Source organism: Xenopus tropicalis, chromosome 1 (assembly GCF_000004195.4).
Source record: "Xenopus tropicalis strain Nigerian chromosome 1, UCB_Xtro_10.0, whole genome shotgun sequence".
In the NCBI taxonomy this organism is placed as follows: domain Eukaryota; kingdom Metazoa; phylum Chordata; class Amphibia; order Anura; family Pipidae; genus Xenopus; species Xenopus tropicalis.
Window position 1 is genome coordinate 28321299 of NC_030677.2, and position 19684 is coordinate 28340982.

The following is a 19684-nucleotide window of genomic DNA, read 5'->3' on the forward strand; positions in this document are numbered from 1 at the left end:
AGACACAAGATGCCCGAGTCCTCAGTACAAGATGAAGGAGGTGGAAAACCGAGTGCCTGAACCCCCCTTCTCCCGAGGGGGCAGTAATGGGGCCCCAGAGACTGAGGACTTCCCCCCCCCCCCCCCCCCCCCGTGGGGCTGTTAAAGTTTATTTTTATATTTTTATAACTCTGAAGTTTTCCTTTGTGTCAGTTGGAACAGTTTTTGTGTTTTTTTACTTTCTATTAAAGCCAATGAGAATGCCTTAATGCTTCCCCCTTGGGGCCCCAGGAATGCGGCTCGGAACGTGGCATAATGGCTTAGCTTTGCCTTTAAAGCTGTTTGCCCCATTCTCAGGTGTGAGTGTACAGCGGGGGCCCCTTTGTCCCCCAGTTTATAATGAACTCCATTCCCATGTTTAGTACGACCACATATCTATCTCCAGATACAGAGAACAGCCTTCCAGCAGGGGCGGTAGGTCTCATACACACTAAGTGATATCATGTATCATCCCATATAGATTGTAAGCTCTACGGGGCAGGGACCTCCTTCATCTTGTGTTTCTGACTCTTATTGCAACTGCACCTTGTATTTATTGTTGTACTTTGTATTTATCCATTATCTTTTGTATTTATCCATTATCTTTAACCCCCTGTCTGTATTAATGAATTCTACTGTACAGCGCTGCGTACATAAGTAGCGCTTTATTAATAAAGATATACATAAAGATATACAAAAGGAAAGTAGCAGAGTGCAAAACCTGGATCAATAGTGCCATGTTTTTTGCCCACAATACAACTTGCTACCCGAGTTTAAACAGACCAGTTTTACGCTGTTCTCTGCACTATGTACTTAATGCCTATTTAATGGGTCATGGCCACAATAGTGCACTATCACCATGGATAAACCCAATGTGGGTGTCACAAGTGCAATATTGCCCACATAAACACTCATAACACTTGCCTCTACCAATAGCTAGCAAGCCTCGAATAAAGCCATATATTAGGTACCGAATTATTAATAGTCACTGTTTGGCTTAAATTTTAAAAGTTCCATTTTAAAAAAGTTTTGTTCTGCATCACAACCTTATCCTGTGTATTGCAAAACCTCCTAGTGGCTCCTTTGTGTCAATGGAACACATTTTTCACATATCGTTATTATCTGCTTCCTGCACAGTAGGAAATAGAGGCAGAAAGGCATACCCCATGGAGCTGTGATATTAAAAAAGTCTAGAAAAAGTAACAAAGATGCTATGGCATAGGGGTTATGTCATATAAGGCACCACGTTTTCCAAGGAGCAGTTATCCATATCAACCAATCAGCAGGTAGAATTTAATGTTCACCTATTTAAAAGCAAACATCTTATTGGTTGCTGTGGCTTACTGCTCCTGGGCAAAATAAAGGGGATATGTAATAAAAAGCATGAAGTTTGCCCAGAAGCAGCAACCCATAGTAACCTAATGGGGAAATGTAATATAGGTGGCTATGGAAAAAACGTTCGCAATAAGCATAAAAATGCATATTACCATCAATTTTGTCTTTGTGCGAATGTAAAATCCCTTTTGCGACCCCTTTGCCTTTGCCAGCAGGATGGCAATTGTGAATTTCAAGCTTGCACCAGTATACAGTATACGTAATAAAACTTCTTAATGAATAAATCGTTATTTTCACACTAACAATTACGCCATCTTCAAGCATGTCTTAAACATTCACAATAAGCAATTAAATTTCACAGTCTAATGGAAAATATTACATTGTGAAATGTGAAACTTTATTCTTATTTGTGCTCAATGTTTTCTGTTTACGAATTGTATTACATTCCCCCATTCCCCCCCACTTGGTTGTGACCAAGCCTTTAGGATAAATGGTGGCCATTGCATAATAATCTCAAAGGAGCCCTTGATAACCAGAAAGCCAACTTATATCTATATGATAGTCTTCTACCCTTCAAGTAGACCCCTTAATGTGCAATATTAGGGATACACAAAAGCTGAGAAAGGGAATAGTAGGTTAGAAAGGAGTGTAGTGAATTTCAGAAGTGCTGCAGAGAGATCTCTATGCAGTTATTGCTAGTAATGGTTACTGAGTCTAATAAACATTCCACGCTGTATTTTCACCTTATGTAACAAAGAGCTTCCATAGAGCATAGACAAATACAGCAAAATGTTGTACCATAATAAGAATAAAAGATAATATCAGACGCTGTATAAAACAAACATATCATTTACATAGTAACTTGGATAGTTTGCTCTGATCTAGCAAGCCGTAGCAACCAGCAATCATTTTGATCAATATAGTACCGTTAGAATGTTCAAAACAAGTGTCTTTTTTTTTGGTTTCTATGGTTACTGGACAGGGCAAACTGTTCCCAAGTTAATGAATGAACATAAGCCCCATGCTTTGAGTTTTATTTACTACAGTACAAAAAAGTTGACCCAGTGCATTTTGCTGTATTAAAGATAAACTTACTTCTCTATAGAAACATTCATCTCACAGTTCCTAGCAAATCCCACCTGTTCCAGCTTCACACACTCCCTTTTCTTGTGATATGAATGATGTCAAGTCAGATTTAACCAGCTCTCTTGGCCAATGAACATAAGATATTGATATTAACATTAGTGTTATGATCACACATGTACAGGTATGGGATCCCTTATCCGGAAACCCATTATCCAGAAAGCTCTGAATTACGGAAAGCCCGTCTCCCATAGACTCCATTTAATTGGGGGCAGAACAGCCCTATTGGGTTTATTTAATGGTTAAATGATTCCCTTTTCTCTGTAATAATGAAACAGTACCTGTACTTGATCCCAACTAAGATATAATTACCCCTTATTGGGGGCAGAACAGCCCTATTGGGTTTATTTAATGGTTAAATGATTCCCTTTTCTCTGTAATAATAAAACAGTACCTGTACTTGATCCCAACTAAGATATAATTACCCCTTATTGGGGGCAGAACAGCCCTATTGGGTTTATTTAATGGTTAAATGATTCCATTTTCTCTGTAATAATAAAACAGTACCTTGTAATTGATCCCAACTAAGATATAATTACCCCTTATTGGGGGCAGAACAGCCCTATTGGGTTTATTTAATGGTTAAATGATTCCCTTTTCTCTGTAATAATAAAACAGTACCTGTACTTGATCCCAACTAAGATATAATTACCCCTTATTGGGGGCAGAACAGCCCTATTGGGTTTATTTAATGGTTAAATGATTCCATTTTCTCTGTAATAATAAAACAGTACCTTGTAATTGATCCCAACTAAGATATAAATAATCCCTTTTGGATGTCAAATAATCCTGTTGGGTTTAATTCATGTTTTATGGATTTCTTAGTAAATGTAAGGTATGGAGATCCAAATTCCGTTATCCGGAATACCCTTGGTCCCGAGCATTCTGGATAACTGGTCCTATACCTGTGCAACAGTTATAGGCAGATTTATCAAAATGTGGGTTTAGAGCTTAATACATAAAAACTCACCCATGTTCTATTAATTCCTATGGGATTTTAGGAAGTGTATTTATCAGTTAGTGAACTCTTACTTTCACCCACTGATAAATACTCTTCTAAAAATCCCAAAGGAATGAATAGAACACGGGTGAGTTTTTATGTAGCTCTAAACCCACATTTTGATAAATCTGCCCCTATTAAACTATTAAAAAATAAGTAAATAAAGCCAAGGCATGTTTCTTTCTGGGACATAAAACATGACTGTATTGCTCCTGCTCTCACAGGAATTTACAAGGCATCCCCTGTAACTGGTCATCATTTAAAAAAAAAAAAAAATAATTTGCCCAATTTAATTTGTAGAAACACACAATATCATGACTATATCCATAAAAATATCTAGTAAACAATCTTTTCTTTGAGGAGAAAATATTATAAGCAGGATTTTTAGTCATTTTATGCTTATACTGTTAATTTTTGCCACAGAAATCTGTTTACTGGAAACCCTATTAATGTACAGAGGCAGTTGCCTCCATCCACAGTCTCTAGTGAAATAGTGAACTCTAGTGGCCACACTATCACTATTGCAATTGTGACTCACCAAGCAATAACTTATAACCAAACACATGGGGAACCAATTTTTCTACAGCAAGAAAAACCCTAAAATTTGGTATTCATAATAGGGGTTTCTTTTTTTTTTTTCATTCCGTCTTTCTACTAAACTCATCCACTTGCCCTCACTTGCTCAGGCCATGACCAACATACAAATCCATACCCCAATAGTCTCTACATTTAAAATATTGTTATACAAAATATACAGATATGATGTGTGAGCCATAGGGAAGCTTTGCCTCCTTCCATAGTTGGTTTTGATATAACTTGGGGCATTTGCCATCTCCACTGATAAAGCTGTACCACCATGGTGCTCTGAGTAGAGCTTGCTCCTCCCTGTTCCTCCCTGCTCCTCCCTGGCACAACTTGCTAAGATAATGCTCATCTGTTGGAGATTTATTCAAGTGGTAGAAATGTTCTTTCACTGTCAGGCCCTAAAATATAACGAATAATAACTATAATTTATTACAATCACCATCAATTTAAGCCACACTGCAGTGAATATGGAGTTATTTTCTCAAATTGCTTATATTTCTATGTTGCTTCTCTACACCCTGGCATTTTAACTGCCACCTAGTTGCTAGGATCATCCACCCTAACCATTGGAAAAAGGTTTGATTGCTAGCACAATTAGGGTTGATGATCCTAGCAACTAGGTAGCAGTTAAAATGCCAGGGTGTAGAGAAGCAACATAGCTCTTTTGGGCAGGGCTCTCTTCACCTCTTGTATCGGTTATTGATTGCTTTATATGTTACTCTGTATGTCTCCTTGTAGATTGTAAGCTCTTTTGGGCAGGGCCCTCTTCACCTCTTGTATTGGTTATTGATTGCTTTATATGTTACTCTGTATGTCCAATGTATGTAACCCACTTATTGTACAGCGCTGCAACTTTTACATTATTAAAATGTCTTCTCTTATTTTCTGTCATAGCATACTGAATCTTCCCTGAATGTACTTTCAAATATATGAAATAATTACAAAAATAGCAAGAAAAAACAAAACACATGTTGCCACGTTAGATTGCTACTGCTAATTAAATGTGACCCTTTCTGGAAAACGCCACTTACAGAAACAATGTGCTAATAGGCAGTCAGTTTGCAGCCCTTGTGGTAGCACGATCCTTGCTTCTTGGGTATCGATGCTTTTAAAGAAAACACTCTTGCTGTCTTTTCACCAATCTAACTTCACTTTTCAGTTAACATATTTGCAGTTCCCATTATCCGCCAGTGCATGGAGTAAGGAAATTCTACCCCTCAAAAATAATGGATATACCATCATATAAGAGAAGAGACATGATGTAACATAAAGCAAAACAAATCTAATAAAAGTGTATAAACAACACCTCTACCATAAGGGGTATATTTATCATGCTGTGTAAAAAGTGGAGTGAAGCATTACCGGTGATGTTGCCCAGGGTAACCTATCAGCAATTAGATTTTAACAGTTAAAGCATCTGATTGGCTGCTATGAGCAACATCACTGTCAATGTTTCACTCCACTTTTTACATAGCATGATAAATATACCGAGTCCCCAAGGCTTGATTGTAAATGTAGTAAAGCCTCATCCCCTCCAATCACACATAAACATCTATATCCAAAAATAATATCTTCTAAATCTTTGGGGTTTTTTGGCAGCCATACTATGTTCATACACCTGCAGGACCATACAAGTAATCTGAAGCTGAATTTGATTTGAATCAAGACTTCTTTAAAAGAACATCTTTGGTTCATGGAAAATATCCAACCAACTTGGTCTCACCGAACCTCCAGAATACATGCTGCGCCCACCAATGTCTGAAAAACGAACACTTTCCAGGAATCATCGTGTTTTCTAATATCAGTGTCAAAAGGGGGACACGGTTTTTTATTTTAATAGGGCACTAGAAAGTGGGGCACCTAGATGCCAGAGAGCAAATCTATGGAAAGTGCTGCACACAAGAAATTATAAATCAGCCTTATGGAATATGGAATAAAACAGCAGAAAAAGTTTGTTTCAGGTTTTCTTTGTCTTTTAAAAGGGACAAAATAGCAGTAAACTTCAGTATAACAGCCTATAGGGGTTATTTAGCACCAGTGCAGTAACGAATGGCAACCAATCAGCAATTAGCTTTGATCAGTCTGGCATTTATACTAATTACTGTCAATGCCCCCCTCACAGTGCAAATATACACAGACCTTGAGAGTTTTGTATCTTGATATAATTATCTTATATACTCTCTTCTTCATTGTGTTAAACATGGGGTATAGCTTTAATTTCTTTCTTTTATGGAGCCACCAGCTACTGTGAACATGGGGTACAGCTTTAATTGCTTTCCTTTACCAGCTACTGTGAACTACAGCTCCCAAGATCCACACACAACAAAGACTGATGCTGGAATTTCTGCACAAAATCTGGAGAGCACATTGTACATTGTTTACAGTCAGTATAATCATCTCCCTCAGGTAGTGTGTGCCAACAAAACATTATCAAGGATCCAATTTGTACACTGTATCAAGTTTAGAAATATAAATTTCTCCATGATAATATCCTTTCTCAAATCCATGCAGCTCAATTGCTCATGTAAAGAGTGTTTCCTCTGATGGGGGGGAATTCAACCTTAGTTCAGATTCTTACTTCACACTTACTTAACAAAACGGCTGCACATAGCTGGGTTGCTGACATGACCCAGCTGCGTATCGAGATGCCTGGGGGGGTGACAGAGATTGGGGGGCACACAGGTGACGTGGGGTCTGGCTTCCAACCAATTCACACACTTTTCAACACTGCACAGAAGTGGCTTCTGCAAGTTACTAGGACCCCATCTAAGTTATTTAACCTTCATCAGTCATTATTAGTGCCAGTTCCAAACATTTCTATTGGTTATATGACCTGTATGCCTATTATACATCTATACATATATAGATATTTATATCACTATCTACTAATTCATTTAGATTCTGATTTTTTTTTTCTTTTGGAAAAACAACTCAGATATCATTTGCCTTCTGAAAGCTATACCTGGGACACCAGAACACTTTCGCAGCCCAAGGAAGTTGAAGTGAGATTTTCTTCAAGACAACTTTTAAAGACATCTGAGACAAAAAGTCACTTTTCTCATTCAAGTTAAATATCAAACCCCCAATGTTCTAGTATTTTTAAAAAGCAAATAACCAGTATTGGCAAAGTGTTTAGTTACGGTGAATTATTTCTCACATATGTCGAGGATACGTAGATGATGGATTAGGGGATATTTAACTGTAAATATGCTTATCACCCACCTCCATCAAGATAAGTTTACCAATAAATTCAAACATTAGTCCCCAGCATTAGGGTTCAGAAGACCTACCTCTGTACGAGTCTGCAGCCTCTTATTCATCTCATATATTCGATACTCTGGTTGCACCATGTATGGAGAGTGTCTCCTATAAAAAGGACCAAAAGGAGAGGAATAGAATGGGTCGTGTGGCGTGCTGGACATCTTCTTGCCTGCTCCCAGAGAATCAAGCTGCACCGGGTAGCATCAACATCCATACAGAGCACATGGGATGTAGGTTCTTCCCTGCATAAACTAGCAGCATTCAAACACAGCTCACACTGCCTGGGAACTGCTGCTCTCTATAGCAAGCAACTGAGAGTGAGCCAGCCAGCGAGAGAGAGAGAGAGAGAGAGAGAGAGAGGGAGAGAGAGGGAGAGAGAGCACCAGAGCAGAGAGGCTGGATAGCTTCAGGCAAAATACTGCTTGTTTTTAAAGACGCAGTATGCAAAGGGGTCATTTCCTGTCCACACAGTGAGCTGCTTCATCTATATAATTTTCCTCCCAGTCTGACAGAGGCTCAGGGCTTGGTTTTTTTTTTTTTTCCAAGTCAGAAACCTATAGAAAACTGACAGATTATATTATTAAGTTAACCCTATTTTCTGCATTTATATTTCTGGGGGGGTAGGGTTAATCACAATTGATGCCATTTCTATAGAATGTATGCAAATATTTGATATGAGTAGCTAGAGTGCAGACGTGATTAATGACCTTAGTGTTTTTAAATGATATCATACAAAATTGGTCATGAAAACGACTTCACCAGAATTACAGATCGGTTGTTTTTGGTAGATTCTGACTTTGACAAACACTGAATTTAAACAGTTATTGAACTGACACTGTTTGCTAAACATTTCCACTATTATGGACACTGATTTCAAAATTCGGATCCATCCTAATTCATTTTCTATTCAATATACAGCCGATTTGCCCAGCTCTGTGTATACTCTGCTTACAGAAAGATGTTTTTTCTTGTTATGGAACTTAGCAAAGGGCAATAAAAACCGCTCTACAATTTACTGACACAGAATGTACATTTTATTAGTACTTACATAATAATCTCATAGAGATAGAGAGGGGGAATACAGAGAGGGGGATCAAGAGACATGGGGTAAAGAGTGCAAGAGACTGCTACAATAAAGGTGGGAGAGGCAGAAGGAAGCTAAAAAGCTAAAAAGTACTTTTTTTTAACTTTAATGTTCATGCACCTCCACAGCAGACCTTCCTGGCTTTATACAATGTGCAGGGCAGCCGGCGGCAAGGTACCTCCCTTTACTGTGCAGGAAATGTTCCACTCTGCAGAGAATTTCATCTAAGACTGTCATGTTATTCTTTCTAGTGTGCTAACAAAACTGGCATCCTATTGTATCCTATTGCATCCTATTGTATTCCTGTGTTTGGCTTGGTATTCAAGGTGCGGGGTGTGCCATGCTTTCCTAGGTGCAGCAATACAGCCATGAACCCTTTGCCATTTTGGATATGGGTTGAAAAAAAGACATTAGTTCATCATCATAAGTGCCTCTTATATAGACAGAGAATGAAGGAGGGAGAGATAGGGATCGGTATGTATTTATATATACAGGTATAGTATCCATTATCCATATACCCCTTATCCAAAAAGCTCTGAATTAGGTGAAGTCCATCTGCCATACACTCCATTATGAGCAACTAATTCACATTTGTGAAAATGATTCCCTTTTCTCTGTAATAATAAAAGTGTCTTGAACTTGATCCCAACTAAGACATAATTGATCCTTATTGGAGGCAAAACATCCTTACTTACTTAATTTTATTAGCTAGCTTAAGGTTTGGAGACCCAAATTATAGTGAGAGCCTTCATGTGGAAAACCCCTAGGTCCCAAGCATTCTGGATAACAGGTCCTATTCATGTACCTTTATTTATATAGAGATACTAAGATATGCAGTGCTATACAGTTTTTACAAAAAATTACAGACAAAGAAGACAAGCTTTATAACAAGTATAAATATAGAGAGACTGATTGTCATGTGTAAAGAGAGACAGAAGGAAAGAGGTCCCTGCCCTGTAGATCCCACAGTCTAAGTGACACTAGAGAGGTGCCTAATATATATTCTTAAATCAAAGGTAAACTTATTTGTCCCATAGGTAGATAGATAGATGATAGATAGATAGATAGATAGATAGATAGATGATAGATAGATGATAGATAGATAGATAGATAGATAGATAGATAGATGATAGATAGATAGATAGATAGATAAATAGATAGATAGATAGATAGATAGATAGATAGACAGACAAAGAGAAAGAAAGAGACAGAGATAGATAGAAGATAGATAGTTAGACAAACAGATAAATTGATAATTCAGGCTCTCTTTTACAGTTTTAAAGGTTTTACTTAATAAAATGAACACAAAACACACATATTGTATGGTTCAAATGTGAAACAATGGCAGAACTGTCATATAAATGTCTTTTTTTTTTAATTTTCAGCTGTAGTGTTTTGGCAAATTGAATCTACCAGCCTTGTTTTCAAATGCCCCATGATGAAGAGGGTAGTTGTTGTTCCAGAAATAGCTAGAAAGTGCAGTACAGTTATTGGCTGGAAATAAATAACAAAGGTTTTTAATAAGCAGCAAAACCTCAATCCTACATGTGAGACTTACTCATCCTGACACATACTCTACCACTTACTGGGGAATCTGATTGGCTAATCTTCAGGCTCCAGTGATTGGATTGCGTGTGGCAGGAATTCTATAGGGGTGGGCATATACTATGGGGATTGTTTACAACTGCAATATGCACAGTGCAATTTGGAGCGCAAGTTGCCCATGATGCAGCACTAATTCTGGCATGATTGCAGCTATGATGTGGCGATGCGAACTTGCCATCTTGTAGCTGTTAAAACATATGCAGTTGCACATGTGCTTCAATGCAAAATGTACACAATTGTGCTGAATAACTTTGGTGTTTGATGCCACTAGACCTCCAGTAACTCCTGGGTTCCCCTTCATCTACAGGCGTACTTGGTATTTTTAAGAGTAGGATGAATTGTAACTATATGGAAGCAGAAGGAGCAGTTTTAGATGCAAGAAACTTAAATGAATGCCATTTTTTCATGGAATGGTTGCAGCAAACTGCAGCTACACTGAGCACTTGTAAATTAGCCTTTATGTGTTACACTCAGAATGTGGTACAACAACACAGTGCAGGGCCCCCCACAAAAAATGTTCAGAGGGCCCAGTGCAATCTCTACCCAGCCCCACCCTCGCTGCTTACGCTTAGGTAGAAGAGTGGCTGAGGTGGGGGGATTTCTATAGAACTCTGCAGACCTTGCGGTGCAGGCCCCCCTGGCCCCCTCCTATGACTGCAGGGTCTGCTTTCTCTATAGTTATGCCAGTGTACCCAGAATGTGCAGTTACAGTCCTTCCAAATGTCATTGTGCTTTTTTCATTTGTGTTTTTTTTCAGTAGAAGCAAGTTCTTAAAATCCTTGCAATAACCCCTGTGTATAAAGAACTAGTTTATTATTTTTAAATTCCTCACAGTCAGCATTATCAGAGCTCTTTGTATAACTGGCAGAACTGGCTTTCCACAGGCCGAGTTAACACTAAGCCAAGGGTACCGCTTCCACCAAGTAACACTGAGTCCTTCTATTGGATAGTTTTACCAATAAGCCACTGGTATAATTGTGTCAAAGGGCTTGAAATGGACAAACTGAACTGGACAATGACCTGATCTGGCACACACATGTGGGGTCACTAACAATCTGGAACTGCACAGAGCCATGCTCTTGCCTAATAGTCTGACTGATCATCCATTGGGCCCATCCATCAAACCAGATTGGCCTAATATCCGTCTGGCTGTCAAAAGGTTGGCTATTCCCCAAGTCGGCCCACGTGTTGCCAGCTTTTCTTGATGTGCTCAGCATACTATTACAAGTGCAAATTGCTACACTTTTACAGCCCCAGCCCTGTGTTTAGGGCTATTAGGAAACTAAACTGGCAGATCTACAGTGCATAGACGTGAACAATATGCACAAATTAGCCAATGATTAATATGGTTCTAGCTGAAATTTGTGTTTGTGTCTTACTGTTTGAATCAGGAAAACAAAAACTCTGACTGTTGGGAACTGCTGTACAATAGAAACAGTAAAAAACCCTAGGGGCAGTAATAGTAACTCTACTGTAAAATGAGTGTATTATTTATAACATACATCTCTATTGTGACTGCATTTAAAGACCTCATAGTAATGAAACAGAATGTCTTTATTAAGTGCAATAAACCCCCTTAAATAACATCAACTTAAACCTGCAGCCCAAAATGGTTTCTATGGAAACCCTTCCACCACTGTGAAATGAATGGGGAGCACAGAACAACCAAATGAATTGCTACCATGCGATCTTCACCCAGTGCTGAGCTCTGTCTCTTTGCACTTGCATATGTCTTTTTTAAACGAGACCATTATTCTTGTATGTGGATATATATGAGTTATACAGTATATATATATATATACTATGTGTGTGTCACAATAGCCATAGATACCCTGAAAAATATATAGTTATAATGGCTTAAATTATAATTACTGCCTTAAAATGCCACTTGTGTGCAACCCCCTACCCCCAAGTTCCTCATAAAAATGTCAGTTATAATGACATTAAGCAAACAAGCATATATAGTAAGCCAGCAATATCAATATTATATTAATTTTAGTAACCAGCAAAACAATATTAATTGCACGTATTTACTGTATTTATTTGTGCAGGCGGAACTGTGACAGTAGATACAGAAGGAAATACTTGCCTCATGTTATTTAGTGCACACTATTAGGAACATGGAATAATGTTCTTCACAGCATTTGCCAATAGTGCAGATGGTCCAACTGGGGAGAAATTTGGCTGCTGCACGCTAATGCAAAATATGTATTGGTTTACATATATGCCTGGTTTAAATAAAAAATCTATAAATAAAAAAATCTATAAATCTATAAATAGAGTCATGAAGGTCCAGAAAGCAATAAGAAGCCCTCATACAGCCTTGAAAGAAAAATTATACCCCCAGAATGAATACTCAAAAATGAGACCCCCAAAATGAATATTCCTGGTATAAGGAATGTAGATGCTCACATATCTGCACCTTAATATAAGTCTAACCTGCACTACATACAGTACTATTGTACAGAATCAGCAAGGTACATAATAAACGTAATATAGTTAAAGGGTTTATTAGAATGGGTAAGGAAACAAACTGACAAAAGATAACTTGCACATAGCTTGTCCCTGCCTTTATTCTACAAAGTCATGTCCCTTTCTTTTTACGATTCATGATAATGTACCATCTGCATCAGGGCATACTGTATATGATGGAAAGGTGTATTCCCATCATATAGTGATGTGGCGATGAGCAGCCAGCCATTACCTAAAGTAGAACTAAAGCCTAACTAAAGAAATAGGCTAGAAATGTTGTTCATTAAGTTTTGTGCTTCTGTACCAGCCCAAGGCACCCACAGCCCTTTAGCAGGGAAGATCTGTGCCCCCAAAGGTGCCCCAGTAGCCCCCCATCTTCTTTTCTGCTGATTCCCTGCCCATACTCTGTGCTGCTGTCACTTACCTGAGCTTAGGGGCCGACTCAAAATATACTGTATATATAGGCTATAAATGTAACAGTATACGGCTGATTAGTAATTCATTCAGATTCACATTACATGGCAGATCTGAAACTTGGGCACCTGCATCAGAATTGAATAATCAGCCCTGTAGCATTAGGTTATATAACAGCCCAACCTCATTTTCTGCTTGATAATTTGCTATAACCCCTAAGTTTAGCTTTTCAATAGCTGCCCAGAGCCCACTGAGCATGTGCAGTGTCCCAGAGAGTTCTAACAGAATCCAAGGTGGGGAGCTCCTGTGACAACTATATACTACTATGGAGATGCTAAAATTTTAAGCCTGTGCAGTCAATTTATTATATAAAATATGACATTACTAGCCATATCCATCTTTAGGGTTTAGTTCTCTTTTAATCAAGATACATTAACATGGACAAGGCAACTTGCCAAACACACCCTACCTAAAACTGAATGGTGGCATAAATCAGAGGTAAAGACTTTTGATAGTAAATGTTACCATAAGCAAGGGACTAATTTCACCTATAGCATGTGACTAAGATCACATTAAGATAATTTCACAAGGAAAAAATACCGATGTAGCCACATGAAAAGGTGTAAAATAAAAGGATTATTTTAATGTGTATAGTTGACAATGTGCATGTCCGACCAGTAGGTGGCAGCAACTTATAAAGTTGACCATGAGAGGCATGTGCAGTAATAAAAGGAACAGGAAAACAAGGTAGGCAGGCCAGTCTGGCAGGGTTAGTGTCAGGGAAAGAAGCAATTGCTGGTAGGAAGAGACTAGGCCTGGACGGATCTGGGGAAATTAAGTGGAATTCGGTGTAATTGTGATACACAATTGATTGAAAATAAGGGTTAAAGTTGGGAACCTTCCATACCTCATTTGTGAACTTTACATTTAGCATTTCAGCAGGATGGAAGGCTTGTGGTCCGAGTACTATCAACAGTAAGCCAAAGAGTGACCAAGCTACTGGAAGGACAGGCCCGGGGAAAAAGTCCCAGGTAACCCAGAGGATTTGGGGCAATAAACAACAAGGAGCCTTCACAAAGCTCAAAGCCTGCCCATAATCTGCCCCAGAGTTAACTTACACAGACTACAGTTTATCCTTCCGACTGTACAAGGCTGGCAGCCTGCATGGCTTGAGTGCTAGTGCAAGTCCAAGAGGGTTAAGAGCCAGTGATAGCTTTTTCTAGCCGTAGTCTGCTACCCCTCCGAACAAAATCCAGCCACTTACAGCTCAATCATGCTGGAGCTATTAGCAATTTTCTGAGAGGTGACGGATAAGTACTTGGTTGGGCATCATGTGGACGTCTACACTGACAATAACCCACTAGCATATCTGGGCTCAGCGAAACATGGCCCTTTGGAACAACACTGGGTAGCCCTCCTGGCCAGTTTTGACTATGTAATCCACTATAAAATGGGGAAGTCCTACCAAAACGCTGATGCTCTCTCCCACAACCGTACAGAGACACCAGTGGGGCCCGGGGATGAGGAGTGGGAGAGCGTCAACATACCCCAGCTGAAGGTAAGAGGCCCAGGGATCTGGGAGGGCATTAATCAGCAAGTGGCAGCGATAAAGGGCCCCTTTGAAAACTGTATGCCACTCAAGAGGCACAAGGGAAGTATCCAGCGATTCAGCGGGTACTTAATTGGCTATAGCACAGACAGCCGCCCCCAGTCCGGGTACAGGCCAGGATGGCACCAGGAATCCAGGAGTTGTGACACTGGGATCGTCTGTGAGAGGGACGGGTTGCTGATTCCTCATTTACACACAGTTAAAGTATAATGAAGGATTTCTCAACACCATGTGTAAAATTCTGTGTTCGGCTATTGATCCAGAGGTGTCCAGCAGAGCGCCAGATAACCAGTTCCTCTACATATATCAAATTTAAATAAAAAAATACAAAGAACACATTTGTAAAAAAAAATGTAGAAACAATTTAGTAATAAAGTGTATCCTGGTTCATGACTAGATGGAGCCCACTGAGTTTGGATAAATGCCCCAAAGCATTTTCCAGGTCCTACCATTTGTGGCCAGAATGACAACCAGCTTTTTTTTTAATATTTTCCGAACCACAAAAAAAAGAAAAACAAAGAATAAAGCAACAAACCCTGAGACTGACACATGCAATGCACCTTGCTCTAGGTGAATTACCTCCCTAAAAGCAATTTTCCTCGTTTCTACAGTACCAAGGAAGGAAACCTTTGAACAGATAAAATGCGGAATCAGTTTGATGGAATATCTGCTGGAAAAATGTGTTTTTCTAGACTTTTAATTCAATTTCACAGCAGGACCAGAGCTTCTTACTATCTTCCATTTTCATGTGTACAGAGCATTTCTCCTTATCAGTTCCATTTGCTGTAGTAAGCTACTCGGATAGTAGCAGAGTTAAGTAAGGGAGGCAAGTTTCTGGTGCATAAATGAGAATAAATAGTCTGGGGGATGTGTAAACTATTTTATTTACTATGTGACCCTAAAGCCACACTCCTAACCAAGCCATGCAAAGCTTCCTAAATGTATCCCTCCATCCTCCAGCTTAACCTTTTCTCTCTTGAAAATAAAAATATCAGCCTTCCTAGAACTTAACCAGCCTTTCTAGAACCTTAATCATTACTATTTGTATAGATGGACCTGTTCTAAGCAAATTGTCACTTGGTCTCTTTATGTTCTTTCTATCCTGCCACTGACCCAGCAACTAATAATTCAGAATTTAATGTTACTGTTTGGGGTTTTTTTTGCTTATTTTCTATTCAGTCACTTCTTTATTCATCTTCCCTTTTCATTTCTAAACTAATCCCTGGTTACGGGGTAATTGACAAAAACAAAAAAAGACCAGGTGCTGCAGACCAAAAAGTTAAACCCAAAAACAACTGTTTAATATTATTGACATCAAGTATCATTGGCATCAACATGGCAATATGCCAGTGTATCAGGTTCTACCTATAGCCAGTATGAAATGTATTTATTTTAATGTTTTTCTGAGCACCTGCAAAGATCTCCAGACACTGAAGTTTCCGATGTTTGTGAATTACCTTCACATCAGTGAATGCTGAAACCTTTTTGGACATCTTTTTGTATCCCAATATATTAATTCCCATTGCTCCCTGAGGAGCAATACCTATTATACCAATACCTATTATCCAGACTGCATTTACACTAAGGGGCGTATTTATTATGCTGTGTAAAACTAATTCGCCGAAAAAAAGTAGAGTAGAGTAAAAAGCTGTGTAAAATAAATGAAAAAGATCGCCATCTGAACGCCGGATATTACGCCATTATTTTCCATAAGTTACGGTGGAAGAAAAAACACATAAAACAATTACGCCGATTTTACGCCGTTTTTACGCCATTTTTACACAACGAAGCCTGGCGATGTGTGGCGAATTTTCTCGCCGTTTTTTACACAGCATAATAAATATGCCCCTTACTACAGGAATTCTGGGGATAACACTTATCCAGCTTAACCAAACAGGTGGGTAATGGGCTGCCTACACACGCCAGGGGATAAACCATTGATTTCAGCAAGAGGAGTGGAGATTAGTGATGAGCGAATCTGTTCCGTTCTCAAATCTTTCAAAAGATCCGCGAAACGGCGAAAAATCTGCGAAATAGCGAAAAATGTTCTGCGGCAAAAAAATTGTCGCCCACAGCTATTCTTTTGTCGCGCGGCTATTATTTTGTTGCCCGGGGCTATTCTTTTGTCGCACGGCTATTCTTTTGTTGTCCGCGGCTATTATTTTGTCGTGCGGCTATTCTTTTGACGCCTGCGACTATTCTTTTTTGACGCCGGCAACAATTTTTGGACATGTGGCGAATTTTTCCGCTGCAAATTTTTTCATCCGTTTCGCAAAACAATCCGCCAATGCCGAAACGCAGAAATTTGCTGCGAATCCATGCCTGGCGAAACATTTCGCCCATCACTAGTGGAGATGGCTTCCAGAGAAACAATCTAACCAGGACTCACTTTTTCTCTTACTCTGTGCCACAGGAAGTACTGGGCAGCTGGAAGGAAGTTCTTACCATTCCTCTTGGCTTTAGTATAAACATCTGCTTCTAACTTCCCTGTTTAGGTAGCAATTTCCTGGCCTGTAATAATTATTGGAAATGTAAGAAAATAACACGCCAGACATTTGCAAGTTCAGAAAAATATTTTTCTTGGGAAAACTCCAATGCCCTATTTTTTTTCCAAAAGGAAATAGTATTTGCGGTCATGTATATCACTTTTATATTACATAATAACGGCTATTACTACTGAGTTTTTTGAGTTTTCATTTGTAGGCCTTTTTTCCACAAAATACATTACAATTTTGCACATAAAATACAAATACAATTGCATTTCCCACAACTCCGCTTAATCAGTTGGCGCTGGTTGACATAATTTTAAAGGGACATTGTCATGATTTTTATGGTGTAGTTTCTATTTCTAAATTACACTGTTTACATAGCATATAATTCACTCTACCATTTTAAATGTTATTCTTGAACCAACAAATGTATTTATTTTAGCTGTAATATTGGTGTGTAGGCGCCATCTCAGTGCATTGTGCCTGAGTCTGAGCTTTCAGAAGGAGCCAGCGCTACACATTAGAACTGCTTTCAGCTAACCTATTGTTTCTCCTACTCCCATGTAACCGGGGGAGTCCCAAACCGGACTTGGATTTCTTACTATTGGGTGCTTATTGGGGGGAAAATGGAGGGGGTGATATCACTCCAACTTGCTGCGCAGCAGTAAAGTGTGACTGAAGTTTATCAGAGCACAGGTCACATGGCTGTGGCACCCTGGGAAATGAAGAATACAGCTAGCCCCATGTGAAAATTCTAAATTAAATATGAAAAAATCTGTTTGTGTTTTTGAAAAACACATTACAATGCAGGATTCTGCTGCAGAAACTCTATTAATTAATGTGTTTTGCAAAAAATGTTTTCCCTTGACAGTATTCCTTTAATAATATTGATCTCCAAACATGCCACAAAAAGAATAGTAGTATTACCAATCTCTGTTTGTAATATTCCCAAAGTCTTTTTGGTGTGTTTGGTATTTATAGGGTGAGATGCATAACCTTATTCTGACACACTGCTGCCTCTACCTGATACACCCCAGAGATACATCCCAAGGAATATTAATACAGAGATACAGCAACTATACCAAATGTCATACAGGTATGGGATGTATTACCCAGAATACTTGGGACCTGGGGTTTTCCAGATCAGTGATCTCTCCGTAATTTAGATCTCCATACTAAAAAAATAATTTCAAAATTAAATAAACTCAGTAGGATTGTTTTACCTCCAATAAAGATGAATTATATCATAGTTGGGATCATGTAAAAGGTTCAGTTTTAATATTATAGAGAACATTTTTTTGTTAACATTTCTAATTATTTGTCTAAAATAGGGTCTTTTGGAGATGGTCTTCCCATAGTTCAGAGCTTTCTGGATAACGAGTTTTCAGATAATGGATCCCATACCTGTATAAGAAAAAAAAAATATCTAAGACATGGGAACAATACCTGGACATGGAGACATATGGGGCCCAGCTGAATACCTTCAACACCACAACTGGACTTTTATGTGATAGTTCCCAAAAAATGGCTTATAATGGGTAAATTATAGTGAACGAAATTCAGTTCCTGGTAAAAAGTCCATTCTGAAAAGCCCCACAGATACCTGCTACCTTCAGCAAAGTTAGAAGGATATAAAAATACTCTGATCAATAGTGATGCGCAAATCTGACCTGTTTCACGTCTTTTTTTGACGCACGCCCTTTTTTTATGTGACTGCACCTATTTGACGTGATCGCCTATTTTGAATTTCGCTGAAGTTTCCCAAAACAATTCGGCAATGGCAAAATTTGGTAATTCTCTGTGAATCCATGCCTGCCGAAAAAATTCGCTCATCACTACATGAGCTTTATGAAAGCAAACATTTCATTGGGCTACAGGTGGAAACGCTGAATCCTTTATTAAATTCCCCCCCACCCAAAGTCAGAAATCCTATATGTGAGCCTTACTGGATGAGGCTCTATTCATACTACCATTATAGCTCAAGCTATAGAAGATTATTAATGTACTGAGCTGCTTTTCCCCATCATACTCAGCTAACAGGGGCCATTAATATGCTATAGTTAGAGGGCTGAGGGTCTGATGTTCCTGCTGAAGAGACTCTGTACCTCTTTTAAGCTGCTTCATCTCGCTGCATGCTGGGAACCCACGCGGAGCACAGCTACTCCTGCTACTGCAGCAGACAAACTCGCAGCAGATGTCCGCTGTGCTAGGTCAACATTCACCCCCCCAATCTCCAGCACGTCTGATTACTAATGAGCTCCAGTTTGCTTGTCTGCTCCCTACATTTTTTTTTCTATGCATGTTTTCTTAATGTTAACCATGTTAAGAGCACTAGGTTTGCGTATAATCAATGGAATCCCTGCTGTCCATCAGTCCTAGCTCTTTATGGCTGGGCTGAGAATACGGGAGGCTTGATATTAGGATGCACAATGAATTTTAAGGGAGATCGGTGTAAGGACAGATGCATACAAAATCTTGTAGTAGAAAGCAGCAAAGAAAGTATAGAAGAAGCCAGATGAAGGGAAGCGAGGGCTCCCCAACTTCTTTGTCATCTGAGTCATCTGTTATACTTTGAACTGTACTCTGATAAAATCTGTAGAAATAACTGTAAAAGCTGACTGATATGGAGAAGCCTGAGTACTTTAGGGATCCATCTTTAGCTCAAGCTT

The 19684-nt window shown here is 39.0% G+C and overlaps 1 protein-coding gene across 4 annotated transcripts in view; it reads right to left on the reverse strand.

Annotated features, from left to right (window-relative positions):
- ldb2 (LIM domain binding 2) overlaps positions 1 to 7729 on the reverse strand; it is a 176346-nt gene extending 168617 nt beyond the window's left edge. Inside the window, exon 1 of one of the 4 annotated variants that reach the window (XM_004911234.4) lies at positions 7372 to 7729. In XM_004911234.4, coding sequence (XP_004911291.1) covers positions 7372 to 7503 — 132 coding nt within the window. In that variant the 5' untranslated portion in view covers positions 7504 to 7729. The remainder of the gene's footprint in view (positions 1 to 7371) is intronic. The other 3 variants (XM_002938637.5, XM_002938636.5, XM_012955709.2) reach the window with 3 other exon arrangements.
- Positions 7730 to 19684: the final 11955 nt, after the last annotated feature.